General features: G+C 40.2%; 1 protein-coding gene across 6 annotated transcripts in view; it reads right to left on the bottom strand.

The window, feature by feature from the left end:
• MKX (mohawk homeobox) overlaps positions 1 to 22,605 on the bottom strand; it is a 49,758-nt gene that overhangs the window by 17,918 nt on the left and 9,235 nt on the right. For 3 of the 6 annotated variants that reach the window (XM_032114402.1, XM_032114222.1, XM_032114576.1), the window contains exons 4-6: positions 20,195 to 20,348; positions 18,627 to 18,962; positions 13,044 to 13,127 (exon numbers count right to left, since the gene is read on the bottom strand). In XM_032114402.1, coding sequence (XP_031970293.1) covers positions 13,044 to 13,127; positions 18,627 to 18,962; positions 20,195 to 20,348 — 574 coding nt within the window. The remainder of the gene's footprint in view (positions 1 to 13,043; positions 13,128 to 18,626; positions 18,963 to 20,194; positions 20,349 to 22,605) is intronic. The other 3 variants (XM_032114493.1, XM_032114307.1, XM_032114661.1) reach the window with 1 other exon arrangement.

The following is a 22,605-nucleotide window of genomic DNA, read 5'->3' as shown; positions in this document are numbered from 1 at the left end:
TCATTTATTTGGACAAAAATATTAAAATTAAACAGAACAAATTTTCAATCAACACTTGTTAATTTGAAACACTAAAACTTCTCCCATATTGAAAGCAGATTGCTCTGAAAAAACATTCATTTTCAAGGTCATAATGGTGCTGGCAGAACTCAAAAAATTGTAGTCCAACTTGCTTGTGTTCAGCTGTGTTTACTTAGTCTCAATTTGACAAAAGTCTGCCTCTGATTATACATAGCAGTCATCTGCCCACAGATAAATAGATATTACACAAACGTTTGGAGGGAATGACATTTGGCTACCATTATTTTTGGAATAATTTAGCCTGCATCCTGAACTTAAAACACCAAAATGATTCATAATGGTTTCTGGACCCAAGTATTTCCACTTAATAAATAAATTTACCTCTATGACCTTTGTGGACTTTATATTGTACATGTTAGTGATTAAAAAAAAAAGGACAATTTATTGTTAAATAGTCTGTATGCTTGGGAAGGGTGGATTTACCCAGAACTCAAACCCAAGTCAGTGGCAAACCTGGTGCAACTCACTGCAGCAGCTCAGAGCCAGCACATGCAGTGCAAAGGGCTCAGGGTGCTGCTGGAGTCGGGGCTCTAACTCAGCTCTACAAGACATCCCACCCCATGACCACCTGCAAGCACAGGGGCATTGCTCAGCTCTCTGCAGAGCACGCACCTGCAGTGGAAGCCCACACTAGCAGAAACTATAACAGCACTGCCTGAGATAGAAACGTGTTTTCTATTTCAAATGTACCTACCTCAAATGTAAACTTAATAGTTCTCTGCCTATTATTTTTAGGAGGGAAAGTTAATACCTATTGGATGCCAAACTGAAATTTTGCTTTATCCAAGGAAAACAGTTGTTTTGTGACATTTATGGAATAGCTTATATTTTAAAGGAGACATGCAGTATTTCTCTGATGTGGATAGAAATTTCATCCAGTTAAAGATACTACTTAGTCTAGGGTATTTTGTGTTATAAATTATCCATGAATAAGGCAAAAAACTTATGAATAAATTATAGTCCCTACTCCCATTCCTTCCCTCATGCCTCTTCCTAATTCTCTCCCGTTTAAGCAACCTGCTGTCAGCTCCCCAACATCAACTACCCCAAATGATGTTTCCACATCACACACTGGAAGTATTGAGGACAATTCAAAGTCCATGAGGGATATTGTTACTGTTGCACATTTAAAGTGGAAAATGTTTCCAGAGTGTGGGGATAGATGGAAGAATAAAGCCTAGACCCGACAGAGTCAGATAGATTAGTTTCTGTAAAGTTAGCATGCTTTCAAATCGTCTCTTCAATTAGAACACCAAAATTAAGAAAGCCCCTGATGCAATAGGAACCATATGTGTTTGATGTACTCAGCTTCTCTAACATAACATCTAAATATTCAGTTTAAAGAAAATTAGGAGACTTGTTTACAAAGAACTAGTTTATGTATTTACAAGACTAAGCCGAATATTTTTAGATAGAACGATTGCATACAAGTCATTTCCCCTCATTTTCCCTTGTTTCATGAAGGAATATTACTGTGAAGAAGGAATGTGTTTTTAATGTGGACAGCTGGAGGTATAGAAAACAGATTTCTGCCACATGAAACAAATGCAGCAAATTTCTTCTTTACAGGGTGTTTCCTTTCAGAGATTAAATATTAGAGGTCATCACACTATGATGCAAAGCCCCACTCATTCAGAAGTGTGCTAATGACTGTGACCCAAAGAAGAGTTAATTCAGATGGAATCCAGGAAAATAAGGCAGCACAGAAACCTCATCAGCAGTCCAATCACATGACAAAATGCGAGGCATCTCCAAAGCCATTGCCTGCCAAAAAAAGAAAGGCTGCTGCAAGAAAAATACTTTCACAGCTTGATATCTGGGTCTTGTGACTGCTATCCAAACAAGGAGTAAAAGTGGTACTATATAATGTGGCAGGGCAAACAGAACCACCCACTCACCATCACCAATTATGTTTTTAATTCAGATAAATTCTGTTTCTTTAAAAAATGATGAGGGAAAAAGAAACAAAACCTTTTGTTGAACTTGAAAATTATATGTGTAATTATCAGATCTGGCATGACATATTTTAGATTCATATATACCATGAACTGTATAGGAACGCATGTTTTGACATACAGGATCAAACTATCAGTCCATCCCAGGTGATGTCCTTTCTACACTACTGACAGCTACTCATCTCGGAGGAGCACAAAGACACTGCCCCCAGCCAACTATGCGTTAGGTTAAGAAGATTTCTCTCTGTAACTTACAGATGATGACTTGAAAAATTTTCAAAGAGAATATCTGATTTGAAAAATTTACAGAAAGGAGCAGACCTAAAAGAAGTTAAAACTTTCAGGAACACTGGGCCAAGGAAGCCTCCACACTTGGCCAGTTGTCTCACAGTAGCCTGAAAACTACTTAGAGTTTTCAAAACAGGTCTTGGTGGAATCTGCCAAAGTCTGGATTGGGTATGATTAAGCCAAAGTATGAGAAGCATTCTATACTTTTGTGTCCAGCTTAGTCAGGGATTGTGGATGCACCAAGAGACTGGGTAATTAATAACCACATACCTCACACAAACAGACACCTCCATCACTACCACCACTGCCACCAGCACTAGAGTATTTCCCAGTGCCAGACTAAGCTGTCTTTTTGCCCTAAATTGTGGAGCAATGGTTAGGATTAATTTGCTTGTACTCTAAGCAAGGTCATACTCTTTTCTGGAAGTGTACTTTCTCTTAGCCTGTGTAACATGGAAAAAAATGCCAAGACACAGTAATTAGACTCAAAGGTTCCTTCCAAGAAGGGTGGCAGTATCTTGAATGCTTATCTACCCTCATTTCTCAAAAACTTTGAAAAGGTAAATATGAAACTTCTAATTTTGGACTGTGAAAAATGCTAGTATTTCCTATACTTCTCTAATTTATTCTAGAACCCTTCCCTGTTACGCTCCAGATTCCTACCATTATTTCCATACCTGCTTCCTCAGTATTTTATCTTCTTGCCTTCATCCCTTTGATCCCTTTTCTTTCCTTTTCCTTTTTGTTCTTGTCCTGCATTCCCCTTTCCGCGTCTCTCCCAGCACTATCTTCTCATTACAATCTTCCAAAAGTTTCTGCTCTTTTATTTTCCTACCTGTATTTATTTCCTGGCTGTGAGTTTTTATTTTTCCCTTCAATCCCCCTCCTTTCTTAGATCTTTTCCCTTCTCGAGCTAAAATGATACTCCAGCTATGACCTACCTGAAAAGAGAGTTACATCTTTTAAGTCCATTGTCAGTACTAAAGGGATGGAAAATATCTCAAAAAGAGCTAAATGACTATTCCAGTCACTGTCCTGGACAAACAAGTGTAACTCTCATCAACAGCTGGAGGAGTTCAGCACCTGAGTCAAGTTATTTCCCATTTGCCACCAGTGACTGCTTGGGGTGGGAGTCCTGCTATAGCAATCTGTCCTCACACTAGGGCAGGGAGACAGACAGAATTTCATGCAGTGGCTGCAGGGTGTTGGTGATGAGAAAAAGAACTCTGATAACAGAAGTCCTTTCTTCACTCTTAACTGAGAACAGCACCTAACTGAAGTGAAAACTTTGTTGAAACTTAAAAAGTAAGGAAGAGGCCTGTATAAATACGGAGACGGCTATGCACCAGTTCACCCCAGTATTCTGCTGAATCTCTAACAAAATACCAAAACATCACAAGGAAAGCTCCTTGCATGGCATAAACTGTGTAATCAATATCACTAGTAATGAAAGTCTTTCTCCTGGCTTCAAATGAAGTGGTGTAACATCCTGTGTAAGGACAGAATTACCACACAAGCAATTAGATCGAGAGGATAAAAAGACTAAGAAGCATTATTCCCTGAACTTCTTCAGATCTGCCCCTCAAAACAGTAAATGCTTGCTTCTCAAGACAAAACAAGCTAACAGAAACATGCACTAGAAATCATCTTTATGGCCAACACTACAGAGAAGATACTGGGGAACACTTTTGTTTTTCATGGTGAATGAATTGCCCCTGTAACACTCCCTAGTCGAAAGCCTAGTTTCCCCTCCAGCTGGTGTTGCCTGGACAAGCTGGAGCTGTCTGTGCAGGGCTCAATCCAACTTGCACACCAGATCTTACAAAATATTCTCTGTTTTCTTTGTCTCACTCTTTTTATATTGCTTCTGGTGGTTTTCTTTGTGTGTTTTTGTTGCTGCTTGCTTCCCACCCTTACCACTCTCCAACTGCTTGCTGGGCAGGCACAGCAATTCCATGTAAGGAACGCAGGAAAGAGAAGCATTCCTTGATTTTTCTGTGCACAGTAACTTGCACGACATTTGATCATAGACAGAGATTAAGTCATTCATGAACAGGGCCCAAAGGGAGGAACAACTCCAGAAAAACAACCCTCCTCACTGTTAGTGAAGCATCCAGGACTCCACAATCATTACTGCCACACTTACAGTTCATAGCCGATCTGGCAAAGCAAGGAATCCAACTGCAGGCTCTGTGGTTTAAATAAAATGTATCTACAGCAGCCTGGACCAATGTTTAAAAAAGTTCCATGTTGTTTTAGTCCAAGGACAAGCTTTTAAAACTAAAAGAAAACTTTGGCTTTAATTACAGATTAAAAGTGAAAGTTGTTTAAAAAGAATGCATATTCTAAGAACAGTAATAGAAGTTATTTAATATTTAAAACTCATTTTTCTCTCTTCCAGAGTGTGACAAGTCTCCTTGTAAATATTTAAAACACAAGTTTGAAAGCTATTAATTTGTGGACAATATTTAGGGTGCTTCTGCCTTGCTGTTGTGAATCTTTGGCATAGCTCAACTTTTTCCTACATTTATATTTTCAATCTAAAATAAGTGTCAGATTTTGATACATGTTTCAATGGCCAAAAAATAACCACAACTGTAACTTTTACCTCCTTTTCCACTAAATTTTGTCACCACATATGTGTGATGCAGCAAATGTCACCACCCTATATATAAATGCAAAGGGTTTATTCCAGAGCAGCTACAAGCAATGTGATCCCAAAGTGGTTAGGTGCTACACTGGAAAAGCTGCTGCTCTTGGGATGATTTTCAGCAACAATTGCCCATCTGAAAATCATTAGTGCATAGCAGTGGATTTTCCACATGTTCATATGCTGGACAAGCAGGTTGCCCTTGAAGTATGGTTCCCCGGGGGAAGAAGGAAAGCCCAGAGAAAAGTATTGTATTGTCAGATCACGGTTTCACTAGAGCCAGACAAAAATATGGTCAAGCATTCACTTGGCTGCTCTGCTGGCAAAACGATAGGGTACCGAAATGGAGACAGCTAATGAGGAAGGCAAAGAATGAATCTCAGGAAGAAGACCTTAAAGGAGTGCAGATTTTTTTTTCATTTAAAAACTCAGAAATAGGGGTAAGTATGCAAATGTAATGACATTCAGATTACTGACCTTTATTTTTATAAGGTCAAAAAGGTTTAGAAAGGGTACTATTTTCCCAACAAAACATCTCATCTTTTAATTCAGCTGTTTGAAGCATCAATAAGAAAGTATTGAAAGAGCCTAAGCAAAAAAGTGTATGATTCTAACTAGGCAGTATTTGTTATTTAATGCCCCATTAATCGATAATTTGGCCTGAAGGAAGAAAAAAAAAGCTGGCAAAAGGGAATGGAATTCTTTAGCTCCTTGTTTTACTTAAGAAAAATTCCCAACGGGCTTCACTTAAACAAAGAACTTTAGTTTTCCACTGGAAAGACAAAAAGAAAATCTTGGTCTAGCATGTCCTGCCACATGCTTTAACTACACAGTAAAAGAGTATGTACTTGGATCCCAGGCACATTTCAAAAGTGCAGTATTTATTAGCTGCTCTGTTGCCAAGTTCCACTATTATCATTTTATTATAACTAAGGTATATTTTTACTAACTAAATTATATTTAGGTTTTTAGTTTAAGTATTTTAAGGTCTTGGAGTGTCACGTACAGATGACATACAATATATCAAAGGCCTTTGTTGATTTTCTCTCTCCTCTCCTCTCCTCTCCTCTCCTCTCCTCTCCTCTCCTCTCCTCTCCTCTCCTCTCCTCTCCTCTCCTCTCCTCTCCTCTCCTCTCCTCTCCTCTCCTCTCCTCTCCTCTCCTCACAGTTACCCTGTATTTGTGAACTCAGGGCGTCTGATTTACCTAAACCCATATTCCAGCTGCAAAGATATGCAGGGGCCAAGAGAGCAAAATCCTTGGATGAAGCAGAGCTCGCTAAGGATGAAGGTGAGCCCTGTTACCGGATAACCCACTGCATGCATGTCCCTCACACCCTGAGGGGCAGGACAATTCCCTCTCTCCCTACTACTCCCTTCAGACACCTTGCTCCAACACTCCTCTCCCGCCCTTTGGCCAGCTCACCTAGACCTGGCTTTATGCCAAGACCTCCTGTTCCCAGCTGGGCCTGGAGGTGTTACGTGGTGGGACATGGGCTCCCCATGGCCAAGGGTGGGCAGGAGCCAGCGGCTCATGGGGAGTTTACTTCAGAAGACCCATCTCCCACACCACCTGTAAAAGGATTTTTGTCCTGTGGGGAATGTGGAGCCTCTGTCTGGAGGGTGTCCAGACAGGATGGAAAGATGACATGGCCATGAGGCAGGAGAGGGTTTTGGTCACATCAGGCTGGGTACTGCCACTGCTCTGGACAGGGAAGGGGTGTTTCTGAGCAGCCATAAAGCCCATGGAGAGATGACAGAGCTCCTCAAACCTCAGCAAATGCAGCAGTACCGCAGCACTGAACACAGCCTTTATTCTTCCTATTTTGTGCAAGGAATGAAGGATGAGGAGTACCCAAATATGACCAGTTACATTCTCCGAGGGTCACAGTCTTTGATGTGTGAGCAAAGATCCCACTGAAAGCAGCAGGAGTTCACAAAATGAAGTTTGGAAAGCCTTGCAAATACATGAACATTGTGTGTCAAATCATGTAGCATGATTTGGGGCCAAAACACTTAAAACCCAGACCACATCTTGGCAGATTGGATTTTTGCACTTCCAAGCACTTCCAAAGGGTTGGTTTTAAAACATATCTGAGTGTCTGTCCATCACTTATCAGGTGAAGGTAAAGGCACTTTGACTTGGGTATCAGATATAATTATTGGCCCCTTCTGAAATAAGAGGGAAAGAGAATCAGGGGTGTGAATCTTTGAGTTGAATGAGGTATAGAGGAATGAGAAATATTAATGACCTTTTCCCTATGTAGATTCACAGCAAAGGCAATAAACACAAATTAATGCTCATGTGCCCTTGTAGCAAGGAGGAATTATCACTCAGTCTCATTAGACAAGGAGTGAAAACAGCAGTAGAAAGGCTGTGACACAATATTAAAAGGAAAACAGGCTTATAAAGACACACGCTATTTTTATTCACTTAAAATGTTTAAACAAGCATTTCTTCATTTTGGCTTAGACAGCAAAAATAAGCCTTTGCATAAAACAAAGGATTACTGGGATCAATACCTGCAGGTCAGCCTTGTCTTCTCTGCTGACTTCTGTGAAAAGGATTTTCAGCTTTGCAGGGGCAATCTGGAGTAAGCAAGTCAGTGAGGTATGGGATTTGAAAGTAAGATATGTCACTGTTTGTAGACAACAGAGCTGGGAGCCTCTTTTCCTCTGCCTTTGCAAAGGTCACTGCCATGGTGAGCTACTGCACAGCTCTGAGCTGAAGGAGTAAGCACAGCAAAACAGCAAGAGAACACAATTGTATTCCACAGACATCATCATCGTAATAGAGCACTAAGGAAATATATGTGTGTCTCTGTGTATATACAGTTGAAAGACTGCATGTCTTACAAACACCACTACAATCTCAGGTGCTGGCCCTTCAAAAAGTGTCACTAAACATCCAGCACTACTGAGATTCAACAAGCAGGAAGCCCAGAACTATTGTAATTATGATATTGCAGACAGAGAAAGGCTCCAGGCTTCACCCAGCACCCCTGCTCCCGCAGCTGACGTAAGTTTCACAGGCTGCACTGGGCTCTCTCTGACAGTGCTGGCACAAACAGTGCTGCAGACACTCAGAGCTCTCTCTGACAAAGGAACAAAGACTGTTGTCTTCTGGAGGAAGCTCCTATTTGAAGATGACCCTGGGGAAATGAATTAGTGACACAGAAATCAACGAGTACACCAGCTAGACAGCATAAGAGGGAGAAAAGCAGGACAATGAATTTTAGTGTGTCTGTGTAATGGACAATCCACCACAGTACAAAGCTGCCATAAATAGTCAGGAGCAGACCATTTAATTTGCACACCAGTTCCAGAACCGGCTCCCTGAGCAGCTGCCAGTTCAGACCCCTTATGGTGCAGCCTGCAATGGGAATAGCCAGACCCTGCTCCTTGGGGTAGGAAGAGCAATTAGACAAACAGGGACCTGGGATGAAAGTCTCCCTGAAATCAATGGCTGAGACAAATTCTCCAGCACACCAAGACCTCATTAAAACTGTCCGCAGTGTCTAGCCCACAAAGTACATCTAGTGCAAAGAGAGCGATCCTGCTGGTGTTTTGCAACACATTACAAAATACCTTGGCTAGCAGAAAGAATTTGTGGCAATTTGCTCCTGAAGAGCCAGGTCGTGAGGAGCCTTCATTTTTCCAGCAAACTGGATTTAAGTTGACAAATAGTAACTGAGACAGAAAAAAACCCCTGACAAAGTTAGGGGAGATGGAGAAACCGACAACATTTAACTTGATCTTCAAGGGTGTAAATCTGTCAATACCCACAAATGACCACAAGGCCACATGCCAGTTTTCACTCTGAGATATCGTAACTACGACATTTGGCTGGTACCTCACATTGGAAAGAAAGTTTTTACATTTAGAAATGTAAAACATTGTAACATTTAAGGAATTTTGGCTACAGCCCACTAGCCAGCCTTCCCCCAGCCTCAGCTAAGGGATTATTTTGAATATTGCTTTGCTTTTCACGCATCTGTTGCCTAAATCAATGTGGAGGCATGAGGGAGGGACTGAAAATTGGCTCTTGAAATAGCGGTATATTTTAGTGTCATAACTGAGAGTCTTGGCAATCCCTTTTAACTTGAAATGTCAGTGCCATACCAAACGATCTGGTCATCATAACCTCAATTTCTGGCCATCAGTGAAAGAACAGAGATAGAGTCTCTGACATCAGGTTTCAAGGCCACTGTGAAAAATTAAGGAAAACAAATTTCATGGCTCACTGGAATTTTGCTTTACCTACTTTTGTGTGTTTCTTTTCAGCTGTTCCAGCTTCAGCTGTTTATCTGATCTCTTTCTGTTTGAATTCTTTTTACGCTTTTCCAGATTTTCTACAATGTAGTTTACCTCTCCAACTTTCTTCCCTGCTTTAAACTCCTGCTTTTTTTTTTTTTTTTTTTTTTAGCTCACATAAAACTCACTCATACAAGCCTTTTGCATGTTTTGACTGTTAGGACATATTTCTCCTTTAGCAGATCTAAATTGGTGATTTGATGCCAATTTAATGCCATAAAGCATAAAAGACCTCAACAGGTCTTCAGTAATCACTGGTTACTTCCACATCTGCCTCTTTATCTCATACCCAAATTTTTAAGTCTGTAGTGAAGTGGATTTAATATTACTGAATCCAACTCTGCTTTTCTGGATAATTAGAAATTGAATTTTACAGATGAACATTAGACAAGGTTTTCCAGAACAGGTGTTTCTCCTTCAAGATGACAAAACTCTCATTCACAAAGAGTATCTGGAAGTTCCTGACATTTCCTGAATTGCAGGTGCAAACTCATCCACAGCCCAGCATTAGTCCATGCAGATATCCCTTCAGCTCACTTCTCAAATTGTGTCAAAACCCTCCCAAAAGCTTCTCTGTGAATACACATGGGAGATCAGAAGTCTGGTCTCACTAAAACTGCTTTCATCATTATGTTTCTGGTATTCACATTACAGACAAATGACCTAAAAAAATTTCAGTTAAACACACAAAGGAGTTTTGGGTTTTTTTTTTCAAATTACAGAATTACTTTCAAAACCCACAAACCTGCAAAGGGAAATAGGATTTGCTGCATCAGATAAGATTACTAGTCTATCTGGTCAGCCACATTCAGTGTGTAGCTTTTTAGAAAAGAAAATTAAAATGGAAGGAAGAAATGGTGAATAAAACTAATTTTGCAGTTCAATACTGTATCAGTTTTTACAGTAGTTTAAGAAGAATAAAAAAAAAATCTCACCCAAAAGAAAGCAATCCAGTCTTCTTATTTCCCTAACTTTTTCTATTACAATCAAGAGATAAATTCTACCATTTGCACCAGCATGAATACAATTTCTTAACCTACTTGAGAATCATCAAACACTGCTTTGGTGCAAGACCCTGAAGACTTTCAAATGTTCATATCAAAATTTGCCATGGTAAGGAAAATGCATGTGCTTGTGCATATAAGCAAACACAGAAAGACCCAAACACTTTTCTTTATTTACAGCTGTATGACTGAATACAAACAAGCTGCTTTTCACTAGTTTCACCACAGGCATAAAATATTTCAAACTCCAGGACTACTGAGAAGCTCACAGTTTTTTTCACCAGTCATCATGCTCCAAATTTACAAGCCTAACTCAGATGGTTATTACTGGGATGTACCTGCTTAAATCCCTTCCACAGATGGGAGAGTGAACACTGTTCATGCCAAGTTTCAGTCTGGATTGAATTTTTACAGCTGGGTCATAAATTTGCAGATTAAAAGGGTTCTAATGGAAACACAGGTACAACCTTAACTACAGCAACATGAACAGCAGCAATGTAACACTGCACGAGGGACAGTCTGTGCTACAAGCAGAATCCATCAGGAGTTACCCAAAGTCGCATTATTTCTCCCCAGCAGCGGCGGAAGGAGGCTGGGACATGCGGAAAACCCATGCCAGGTGTGACGTTTCAATTCAGATGTTTTTCCAGAAAGAAGTGAAACTTTTATGGGCTTGCCATTCCTTTAAGTTTACTGCCCCAGCCAGAATGTGAAAAGTCCAGCTCTTTTTTTCCTCCTGCTACTACCCTGTCTCGCCTGTGCCTGCCTTGTCAGCACCCTGTCCTCTCCTGGTCACATTTCTTGCACTGCACACAGATTAATATGTTAGTAAGAATCACCAAAGGCAGTGGTTACTAGTGATGAAGATTATAGATTTTGTATGTAAAAGTGATCCACTGGGCAATAAAGAAGAAGTTTGTCCCTGTAATTTCTTTTTCTTCATGCAGGTACCATGGGCAGATGTCTTGGTGCAGGAGCAGAGTCAGCTGCAGTCGCACAAGAGCTCTGAGGAGCAGAACAGGCACATTTCAGCGTTGGAGCCAGCACAAGTCTTGCTCGCAACTCAGTGATCTGCCTCCAGCCATGGCTTTGTCTGCTCAAAAGTGCTTCCCCATCACTGATATATAAATTTAGGTGTGGACTTCAAAGCCACATCTGATGAGGTGACAGCCCACATCCCTGTCTTTGCAAACACTCTTGTGTTTTGTTCCTCTTTTTTGCTCTTCCATGTATAAAATCATCCCATATTTTTCAAGTTCATTGGCCCCTATCTCCTCTTTGGCACTAACAGCTGATACTCGCATTTTGCCACTGGGTTTCCTGGGTAGGGGACAGAGCAGATACACGCTCCTTTGTGCCTTCAGAAGCATGCTGGGGTACAGCTGCAGTGCCAAGGCCCCTCTGCATGCACACCAAGGCAGCGTGAGGCAGCCAGGCTACAGAGACATTCCACAGGATGCAAACCACTGCTCCTGCCTGGTGCTGCCCCACTCTGTCCCTGGCTCTTACACCAGCGCTGCAGCACCCAGGGCTTTCTGCTGCTCTGCTTGAGCTGGTACATTGCTGGTAACCTCATCTCATTATGTCCTCTGAGCCCCACTCTGCCCTCCTCTCTGAGCAGTGTTTCTTTTTGCAACACATGCAGTGCTTCTTTTTGCAGCAATGGCTGCAGCTGGCTGACGTTCAGGCGGAGGGACCCCTGAATCAGGGCAGAAGCCATGGCAAGGCAGCACGTGAGCCGGGTTTCTCCTGCAAGAGATGTGCACACAAATTTGGCTACTGGGGAAAATCCTGCTTAGGCAATGGAAGGGGAGAAGGAGTCCTCCATTTTACTTAATGAGTTTTCCCAAGCTGTAGTTTCACACTCTTTAAATATACTTAAATTAACTGCTAATTTTCTAACTAATTTCCCTATTATATTCATTACTAACCATGCAGTCTACAGCTAAAACTGGAAAACATTCTGATTTATGACTATGTGCTTTTCCATGCACATAATTTCCTGAAATATTCACATTTTGGCTGGCCCCAGGTTTTAAGACCAAGCATAATTCTGAAGACATTCAGAACAATGGGAAAATGGGGATAAATATTTTTTTCTCCTTGAAAACACCTTCACTAAATGAGTGAGGCCTAAGGCTTGTCAGGGAACAGCCCTTGCTGAGGCCTGGAGCATTGACTAACTCTAAAGAGGAATATTAAAATATATAGTTGTTAGAGATTGGTGACAGCACCACACATTTTTCCTGCTGTGTCTGAGAGAGGTCTTGGGCAAGCACAGGGGTCTGATGCTTTTTTGGCCACTGCTGTGAATATTTACATCGGGAAAATTTTAATGGTCTTGGAGAAACAAAGGCAGGCTTGCTGCATTGGCATGGACAGTGACAACATGTGGCCATGGAAACATGGCTGGTGCCCTGATTTTTTTGGTGTCTCTGATTTTTCAGTCAGATGTTGTAATCTTTTCCATTTCAAATCATTCATGCAAGAACACCTCATTCTCTACAATGATAAAGCTATCAGGAGTCCTGACACATGCTGCTCTGAAGCAAGCTGATTTGAAGAAAATCCTCTGCAGCCAAACAACTGGCTCAAGATAGTTTTTACTGAAGCATATGGAAAATTTGCCATGACATCAACAGAAGCAAAACCAGAAGACATGCCCACAGTCTCTGCTCTGCGGGTTCTCCACAGCAATGATACCTGAATTATAGAACAGGCACAAATATGCTGCTATTTGAAGCACATCTTACCTGCATAGAGGCCAGTCTCTGGGATCTTCAGTATTTTGGGTTTAAAGGGGAAAAAAAGCCTTAAACATTCATAACCTTTTGCATCTGAAAACAAATAGATAAAACAAGGATGCATAGTTTGTGCATCCAGCACCTGTGAGAAAGCAAATACTCTCTTTTCCCATAACACTAACCACTAAAAGAAGGGAGTGGAGAGAAGTGGCACAGGAAAGTTGACGCTGCTGGGAGTGCTGCTTCCCCTCTCAGCAGGGCTCGCTCCAGGCAAAGCTCTTCCTAGCCAGCTGGCAGTCCCTGGGTGCCCAGGCTTTTGGGACAGTGCTCTACCCTCAGCTGTTGTTGTTCCCAGCCTACCCAGTGCTCTCTTCCTCCATTCCCCAATGTGAAAGAGGTTGGAACTTCTACCTTCCCACAAAAAAGATTCAGTTCAGATGAAGCACTGTTTTTCAGGGTCATGTGGAAATAATCCTGACCAATTCCCCTTGCAACTCAGATACTGAGAAACCAAGAAACTAAAGAGAATTAAAAAAATAGCTTATTTGATTTTTGGTGTTTGAACTGAAAGAAATGCAGAAAGTGAACCAAACTAGCAGGGAATGGGTAGGATCTTTAAAGTTCTCAGGTTTGGGCTATCACATCTGGTATATTAAACCTGACACTTCCTGTGTTGTAAAGACATTTCCTTTTATTCTTTCTTTAGAAAAAACAACAGAACAGTAAATTAAACATAATCTTCTCCTCAATTCTCAATTCCATGCTATTTTAGTGTTGACAAATCAGGTCATGTAATAATAAAATTCCTGCAGAAATACGATCTTAACTGTGTAACCTTCAAATTGCAGTTATGCTGCTGTGTGCATTTAACACTGTACTTGACATTCACCTTTTACATTTCACTTCTGGATGATATTAGGATCTGCAAAAAAGACCTCCTTCAGCTCTCCCAGGTTACCATTTATTTCAAAGTATCCCCAAGGTCTCCAGCACCATTTAGATCAAACTTACAAAAGTCACTGCTGTGAGCAGTATTTGCGGGTCCCTTGAGTTGTTTCTGAAAACAGGTTCCATTGTGTTTGTATTACGCTCTCAAATTTTACGGCTTATTTTTAAATTACATGTTAATTTCTAAAAATGTTCAGTTGTGAGGAAAAGTTGGCAAGGACCACACAAAATCACAGCACTGTTCTGCAGCTCGTGTGTCTCTCAATAGTACTTATGTGCATGGCTACACCCTTACATTTAAGTGCTCTGTAGAAATGTGGGCCTGATCCTGCAGTATGCCAAAGGTCTCATCAGAGGTGCTCAGCATGCTGGAATAAACGACCCAGGATCATGCCTTATGAATCACCAACTTTGCAGGCTCCAAAGGAAAGAAAGAAAGGAAGGTGAGAGGAAAGAAAAAGTCAGTAGTAATGAAAACATCAGAAACAGAGCGCACTCCTGAGTATAAATGTCTAAAAATAGAGATCAAACATCTTCAAAAATCAGCCAGTCATTCAAGCATTTGTTTAAAACCACCCTCTCTTCCAGGCCTGCAAGTCTTTCGTTTCCTCACTGTTTTTATTTGTCCTGGCTTTTCTACTGTGCTAAATAACATATAAAGTGAAATTAATGAAAAATCTGCCTAGAGAAAAAGGACTCCCTGTCCTGCCATTTCGTCTCTTTTTCTCTTGTTTTAATTTTTGCTTTCCTTCACTAGACAACAGTATGCCAGAAAGCTGCTAATTTTTCATTTCCTTGTGCTACAATGATGCAGGACATTTTGTTTCTGCAGGTGACTGATGATAGGGTACTCAGGGAGCACTGCAGCGTGATTACAGAAAAGCCAGCGTTTCAGTGTTCTGTAAACCAAAGACTGACATTGCCTCTTTAGATTTATATTCAGCCTCACTACAAACATTATTAGATCTTTTCCTTGTAGATTTCTGGAGTGCCCGTTGCAGTCAAGACTGTTGTTTCTGCATGCATTTGTACAACAAATAAAGGTAGACAAGTCTGGTTTCAGTTATTCCTGTCACACAGAGAACCCGCTGTGAGTGACAGCATAGCAAGCAGTTAGTGAAAACTACTTCTCCGACACAGCTTTTTAACTAAACAAAAACACTGAACCAAGCCTTTCACTCATCAGTTTAAGATGCACATTTGACCAACTATATCTATTTATATTATACCTGCACCAGGATTAATCTGAACTGAAATTTTCTGCTTTAAGTGAATACACCTGTGTATATGTTATATACATAAGAGTATCAGCTTACGACAGAAAGACTTGCAGAAACCTGTGACACACCCGAGGGCAGCTGCACTCTTCCCTGGCTGCTCTGCTCTCCCTGCACTGTCTGCCCGCGCCGCCTCCCGCAGCAGCTCCCTGGCTGCCCAGGCCCTGGGGAATGGCAGCGAGGGCACCGCACCTGCGAGGGCTCCGACTCGGGGGTTTGCTGCCCCTCTCCAGCACTGAAACTCTTTCCCATGAGCTCACCATAATTGTGTGGAGGTAGAAAACGAGGCTGCTCTGCCGACAGTCAGTTATATAGCCTGTCCTTGATCTTTATGTGGGATTTCCCAGTTGCACGAAGCTGGAGTAGCATATGGTCCCGTGTTTATAAGCATGTTAATGACTGAAATGGGAAATTCTACAACCCGTTTTCCTTATAAACTTTAAACTGCAATTTCTTGTTTTTGTTATTGGACACTGCCCTCGTATGCTGTTAATTTGACGCAGGCTGTTGAGACACACATGGCCACACTGACCCCGGGTGCTGTGTGAACAAAGTAGCTCCAGACACACCGATGTACCTGAAATCAGGGTCCAGCCCATAATCAGAACCAGACAGGGTGAGTAAGCTTTCTACTTATGATCTGCCACGGAAAGTTACCCTTCCAGGGAAGCACAATAAAGAATTAGTTTAAACTCCAGTGACTGCCTGTCCTTAGAGGCACAACGACCTTGCCAAAAGTTTCTCAAAAATAAAACATCAATCAGTTTTCACTCTGTGCTTTTTGAAATACTGCTTAAAATGTCTTCATAAATGAAAACATCTAGTAGGGACTTGACAATCCTGCAACATCTCCTTTGTGTTAAAAATCAGCCGTTTTGCTCTACAAAAAATTGCCATGGCGAACTCCTTCTAAGAGGAGACATCTCACTTAAAAATACACTTGCCACTTTCAGGAGGGTAAGAGTGGTAAAGTCAGCCATACCCCATTATTTGCTTAATCAAAATGTATTACAGCTATTTTTGAAAACACAGATACAGGTCTGGTTCACAACTGCACTGAGAACTGCCAACCCAGGTATTCAAATTACAAATAAAAAACATTTTAAGAAGTAAATCATCCTTATTTATCTCTCCCTAACATTCATGTCAATAATTTCATCTATTTGAAGATAAGTTTCATAAATGGACAATAACTTGAAAATATCTGCTTAGTTCATGAAAAGCTTAATTCCTGCACGTTATAAGATCATCAGAAAATCATTAATGGGAACTGTAATCTTGTAACTGAAAAAAAGCCCATTTTTACCTATATTTCCTGAATGTACGCACATATATAGCAATGATATAACAAAAAATATCACATATACACATGATCTTTTTTTCTTTCTATATACTACATCTCTAATTTCGAAGTGCAAAAAGAATAAAACTATAACCTAAGAGCTGCTGGTCTGTTCTCAACATTTGTGAAAATGTTAAGGAAGATATTTAGGAACTGACTTAAATACAGTCTCAAGAGGAGTTCCAGGAATGTCACGAACTTAAGGACAAATATACTAGGTTTTTAGTCATTCCAGCACAGCTGGTGAATTTACACAGTTACAATGGGCCTCTCTCAGCCTTCACATTAATGACCATATTTTTCAGTGCAGCTTGAAACTTGTCAAGAAGAACTTAATCCAGTAGCAAATTTATTATAAATTTTAAAAAGTCATTTTGTCCATTTCTAGGTTATGGTATAAAGTACAGAAAAACAGAAGTTTACATATCTGAGCTGCTGCATCTGTTCTTGAGTAACTTCTCACTTAAAAATAAAAATTGGCAGACAATATGCTTGTAATGAAGACCAAATGCATTTGGTATGTTGAGAAAAACGAAATTAAATGAACGGAGAAAGTTAATTTTGAAATTTATGAATTGTGCATGCACTATTCTTCCTCCCCACGAGACCCCATTTCTCTACAGGGCCCCCACTATCTCCTTGGTCATTTCCAACAACCTGTGCACACAAACATCCTCCTAATCCCCACCACAGAACTCAGCCTTGTGGCCTCTCCACATGGACAAAAAAAACCCCACAGGAAATGTGCCAGAAAAGAGAGAGCAAAGGCTGAAAACTTGAGAGGTTGCAAAGGCACCCGAACCTGCCTGCCAGGGAAGCCAAGGGGAGCCAAGTACAAAATCTAAATCTGTGTTAACTTTATGGAAAAATCCTCCAGTACTTTTCAGCAATATCCATCCCTAAGTGATGCTCACCTCAGGGGGGTCCCTGGCAGAATAACCTGACAAGAAAGGCCCAGAACAACACACGGGTTGCTGCACTGGGTGGAAACCCTGAGACACTGGTGGAGACCTTCAGAGACTGGGGTGCAAAACTTCATTTTTTTCAATTTTTTTTTTTTTGCCTTATGTCCCAAAGAAATACAGAAGAAGCTTCACAAGAGGAGCCTTCCAGCATTCCCTGCCCCACAGGGACTTGAGCAAGTCCTGATCTTGCCCTGATTTACAGCAATTTACTGGCATAAACCAGGCAGTCCCATGTGCCTTGCTCTGACTGGTAACACAGTGGATGATATTACATCATGTTTTTAAGTTTTTATTGATAAGATTAAAATAATAAACTATGTGTAACCCTTCAAAAACCAGTAAGACAAGGTATTTAATGGCCAAGTCTGTGTCCCCTTAGCTCAGTGCACTGTATCTGGAGAGTGATGCAGAAATTAGTCTACAGCAATGCCTATATTCCTAAGAGATGCATGAGCACCAAAGGGTCACATACTGGACAAGGCACTCTGAGGACAGAAAAGGTGCAGTACAACAGGGCAAGGTGTTCACATGCACTCCATTGAAGAGCATATAACTCATGTAAGTGCCACAAACAGCCACCTTGAAATTTCAAAGCCCTCCTCTTCCTCCCAGCTGGGGCCATGAAGAACTTCAGTCCTTCTCTTCTAGTCCCCACATATTTTAATAGAATGCTGAAGAGTTTTCTCCTTCCTTACGCTCGTCTTAGTGCTGGCAAAAGGTGCCCTGTAAATGTCATTTCAAAAACTATCCCCATTGCTCCATTTGAAAAGCAAACCAGCTTCATTAGTGGTCAGTAACAGCACTCAACTGTTATACTGCAGGTAGAACTTCTCCAGAGAATGAAAGGGCGGACAGGATTTATCCACTCTGATATGAGAGGACGTATAGGAATCATCTACTCTCATGCAAGAAGACAGACAGGAATTATCCACTGTCATATAAGAGAATGGACAGAAGTTACCCAGTCTCATAAAAGGCACAATCAGGTGACACTTATTCCAGGAGACACTGTCTACTGAAGTTCTCTGTAATAGAAATCAAGCAGAAAAATATCCCTTACCTGTCCGATAGACAAAATTGCCTTCTGTCTCTGATGATGATGGAGACACCAGTTCTTCCTCAAATTCATTGGAACTAAATGAACCGGAATGATTCCTTTGCCTTGTTTTTTCCATCATAGCTGCATTAGTAGCCATGACATGTCTCAGTGAGTCATTTAGGTAACGATTCAGTAAGCTGCTTTTGTATTTGGGGGGTGACACATAATCCTCATTGGCACTTGTTTCTGGTCTCACTCCTGTTTTTATTACTGAACTTTCAGTTTTAATCACAGTGTGATGAACTGGTTTGTTATATCCCCCTTCATTCATAAGGTTTCTTGGAGGATTTTCTCCATCTGAAAACAAAAGAACAAAGATACAGTAATACACTGAGTACCTAATATTTAACATGAGGCTTTCTTTACGTATTTTGAATTGTGATAAATATAACTAAAACTAGACAGTAACTTCAGCATTAGACAGCGATTTTCATTTTCTTCTGTTCACACATTGCTCATAGTAGTTCCCATGGCTTTCAGATGTTACAGCTATTCTAAATTAATTAGCTGTAGAAAGCAGTCTTTGAGTCTAATTTGTTCATGAGTAATACAAGGCGGGTAGAAAAAATCTGAAAAGTGCCCTAACTCAACTAAGCATTTAAAAAGCTGTGTGAATAAGCTGAATTCTTACTATCATATCTTGTAATCTGGTTCGCCTGAATACCACAGCATATTTAGGTGCATCGTCTTAAACTGTACTCTTTAAATTGTTCTGCAAGCAATCTTTTCAAGGGAAGTGAGTAGAAATGTGAATATATTCTCACATTTTTCAAGAAATGTGAGTACAGACTGAAATTGGAACAAAGATATTTGAAACTGAGTGCAAATTGAGACATACTCTTCTAAAAATTCACATACAGATTTCTGACAATGTTCTGTAGGATTTGTTCTTGTCATTGTATCTCCATGTCACAACTGTCTAAAAAAAGTACCCACAGACATAATTAATACAAGAGCTCTATTAAAAATACAGGGTACTTTAAAAAAATATCCTGCATTTGTTAATTTGAGTAAGAAAGAGAATTCCAGTGCACCCTTTATGGAAAACAGTTGCTAGCAAAATACATTAAATAAATAACAGTAATATTCTGTTTACCATCTAATAAGCCCTGCTGAAGTTAATCAGATTGTCCTGTTAAAGATGTATATTGCTATAACCCTTCCATCAAGGAAAGTAACAGTCAAGTGATTTCTCATTTCTTTATACCAACAAATGTAATCAGTCTTTTTCCTTTGATACAGATTAAAGGAACAGGCTTGTAGAATGTAATGAACTAACAATTATCTTTCTAGCAAAAATGAAATATAACAACATGCAGCCAGATTGTCACCTTGAACAACTTACACAATCCTGCTTTGCAAGGCTGCATAGTAGTTGGGAGCCAATATAGGCACCTAATTCACAAAAGAAATAAAGGCAGATCCACTGAGAGTATTTTGTGATTAAAAATTAGAGCTAACTCAGGGTATCTAATACTTTCTAAATATATTTTAATCAGTTCAAAATCGATAAAAGAGCATCAACAAACCTTCAGAGCATGAGTCATCGCTGCTCACGCTGAGTCGCTCAGCATTTCCCTGAACATATTTGTTGTACAGTTTTATTCGTAAAGCCCAGCTAAGATCTGGTTGCCTGACAGTGTTCTTCAGGCGACGTCTTGCATTGGCAAACCAGTTTGATACCTGCATACAAATGAGTGTATTAGTTTCCCTTGAAAATGACACAAATAAAAAAATCCATAGAGCTCTCAAGAGTTTTATGTATGATTCAAGGATACAGCAAATGAGAAATATGAACAGAAGTCCATGAAATTACCACTGAGCAGAGCAGGAACCTCATACAAGAAGGCAAGCTCAGGCATCCCACCCTTCCCCAGTGTTAGCAAAACCACATTATCACAAGATTTCAATTAAGATGTCCCAAATACTGGTTCTGTATTCTTCTTTTTTTTTTTTTAAAAGATAAAGCCCTGAACTTTCAATATGAACCTTCAATATATCACCAACTTTCTAAATTAAAACTATTATCTAATATTCAGGAGTTTCCTTGGGTATTTATATAGGCTACAATAAGGCTGTGGAAGAGAAAAAGACATTCTGAATCTGTATATTAAAAAGCCCGAATTTTCCCTTGTACTTTAACAGAACTCTGACAAGCCATGGGCATCAGGAAAGTCTTACAGAGTACAACATACTTTGACTCACTGCAGATATCAACCCCTTGGTCTACAAAGCAGCAGATTTTACAAACTCTTTTTGTTGTGGACACCCTAAAAACCAGTGAAGATGCAGACTCCTCTCAAGGTGACTATTAAACAATAGTCTGGTTTGTCTTCCTTCCCAGCTGCAGAGCATTTTCTAGAGTTTGACATAGCAAAATGGATACATGTTAGTACCCCTCTAGCATACAGGCTCATCACAAAGTCAGGCTCAAACACAAGTATTTCACAGTGCTTTAGGCACTGAATGAGCAAAAGGGCACACTCTACCCTTCTGTGCCAGCAGTGCGAATTAAATCACTAAATGGGATGCATGTTCTTGCAGTGACTTTGCATGAAAGCACACCTAAGAAAATGATGGCCTTGATTCTACTTCAACTCAAAAAGATAGAAAATAGAAAATATTGACAACTGTATCTTTACTATGAGCAAGAACAGAGGCAAGCAACCTACATTCTAACAATGTTTGCTTAATGATAAATAAGGTGTTAAAAGTGCTATTTACCCCCTTGCAGGAATAAGTGCATTTTGACATGACCTCTGCAAGAAGGGGGCAGAGTAGCACCACTTGCAAAGGAGAATGTAAAGGATGTTAGCAGCCTACAGCCCTGCTCACATCTTTGTGTTGTGAACATGCACACAGAGGAAGCCAGACTAGGATCATCATATTCTGACCTGGGAATGATCATACCATTTAATTTACATCAACCTGCAAAGCAAGTTCATACACGTTTTATCAATACATGCTACCTCACCTAGAAGAGAGCCAGACTATAGACCTTAGTGTCGGATTTTGGCCCTAGTTTTGTCATCTGTCTATTGTAGCTAAGGTTACTGTATAAATCACACAGAAGTATGTCTAATTATTCTGGATCAATAATCTCTTCTAAAGTGATTATGAGAAAAATAAACACTATCTGCCTAAAAAAAAAGCAAAGCTTCAGTTCAGAATCCCAGCTAAAACTTAGCAGTGGTGCCTTACGCCTGTCACTTTGATTTTACTTAAAATCACATTTACATGAAACAGGGTTCCACTGAAAATACAGTGAGCCCTGGATCAGTGCTCAGATGCCAAACACGTAACTTTATAAGCCTTGTAGTTTACTACAACAGGTTAGAAAACCAAAAATGTAGCTGGCAGAGTAAGTAATTTTCATTCTTTTCTGAGGCTACTTGCTTATAATCATCATATTGACACAGAAATTTTTACAGCATATGAGATTGGGTGGGCTGGAATCCATGCACTTTCTAATGCTGTTAACAAACTCACTCCAGACTGCTCATCTGAAGCAGCAGTCACCTGCTGCATGACAGTGTAATTCTGAAATCAAGTGTTTAACAGCAGAGATGGATCAATCCAGGGTCCCAGTGAACAGGATTGCAGTTACTGCAGCATTTTACCAAACTGACAGCTTTCCAACCTCTCACAAGAAAGATTTCATTATGCTTCATTTTATTACATACTGAAATTTTTCATCAGTGAAATGCCACTTACAGAAAAGAAAGATAGGGTAGTATTAGTGTGATTCATACACAAAAGCAATTAAATTTAGCAGGAGTGATTTCTGCATGGTACTCTTGGTTTATTTTGAGCTCATTCTTCCCATGCCATTGCTTTGCTTTCTGCATATCAATATGAAAATATGAGTCATATTTTAAGTCTTCTGCTATGAGAGAAGGGAATAGTAGTATTTGATTGTTATTTCATAATGAGATAAATA

The sequence above is a fragment of the Corvus moneduloides genome, chromosome 1 (genome assembly GCF_009650955.1).
Source record: "Corvus moneduloides isolate bCorMon1 chromosome 1, bCorMon1.pri, whole genome shotgun sequence".
Lineage (NCBI taxonomy): Eukaryota > Metazoa > Chordata > Aves > Passeriformes > Corvidae > Corvus > Corvus moneduloides.
Note: the sequence above shows the minus strand (reverse complement) of the source record. Positions and strands in the feature narration are given on the sequence as shown.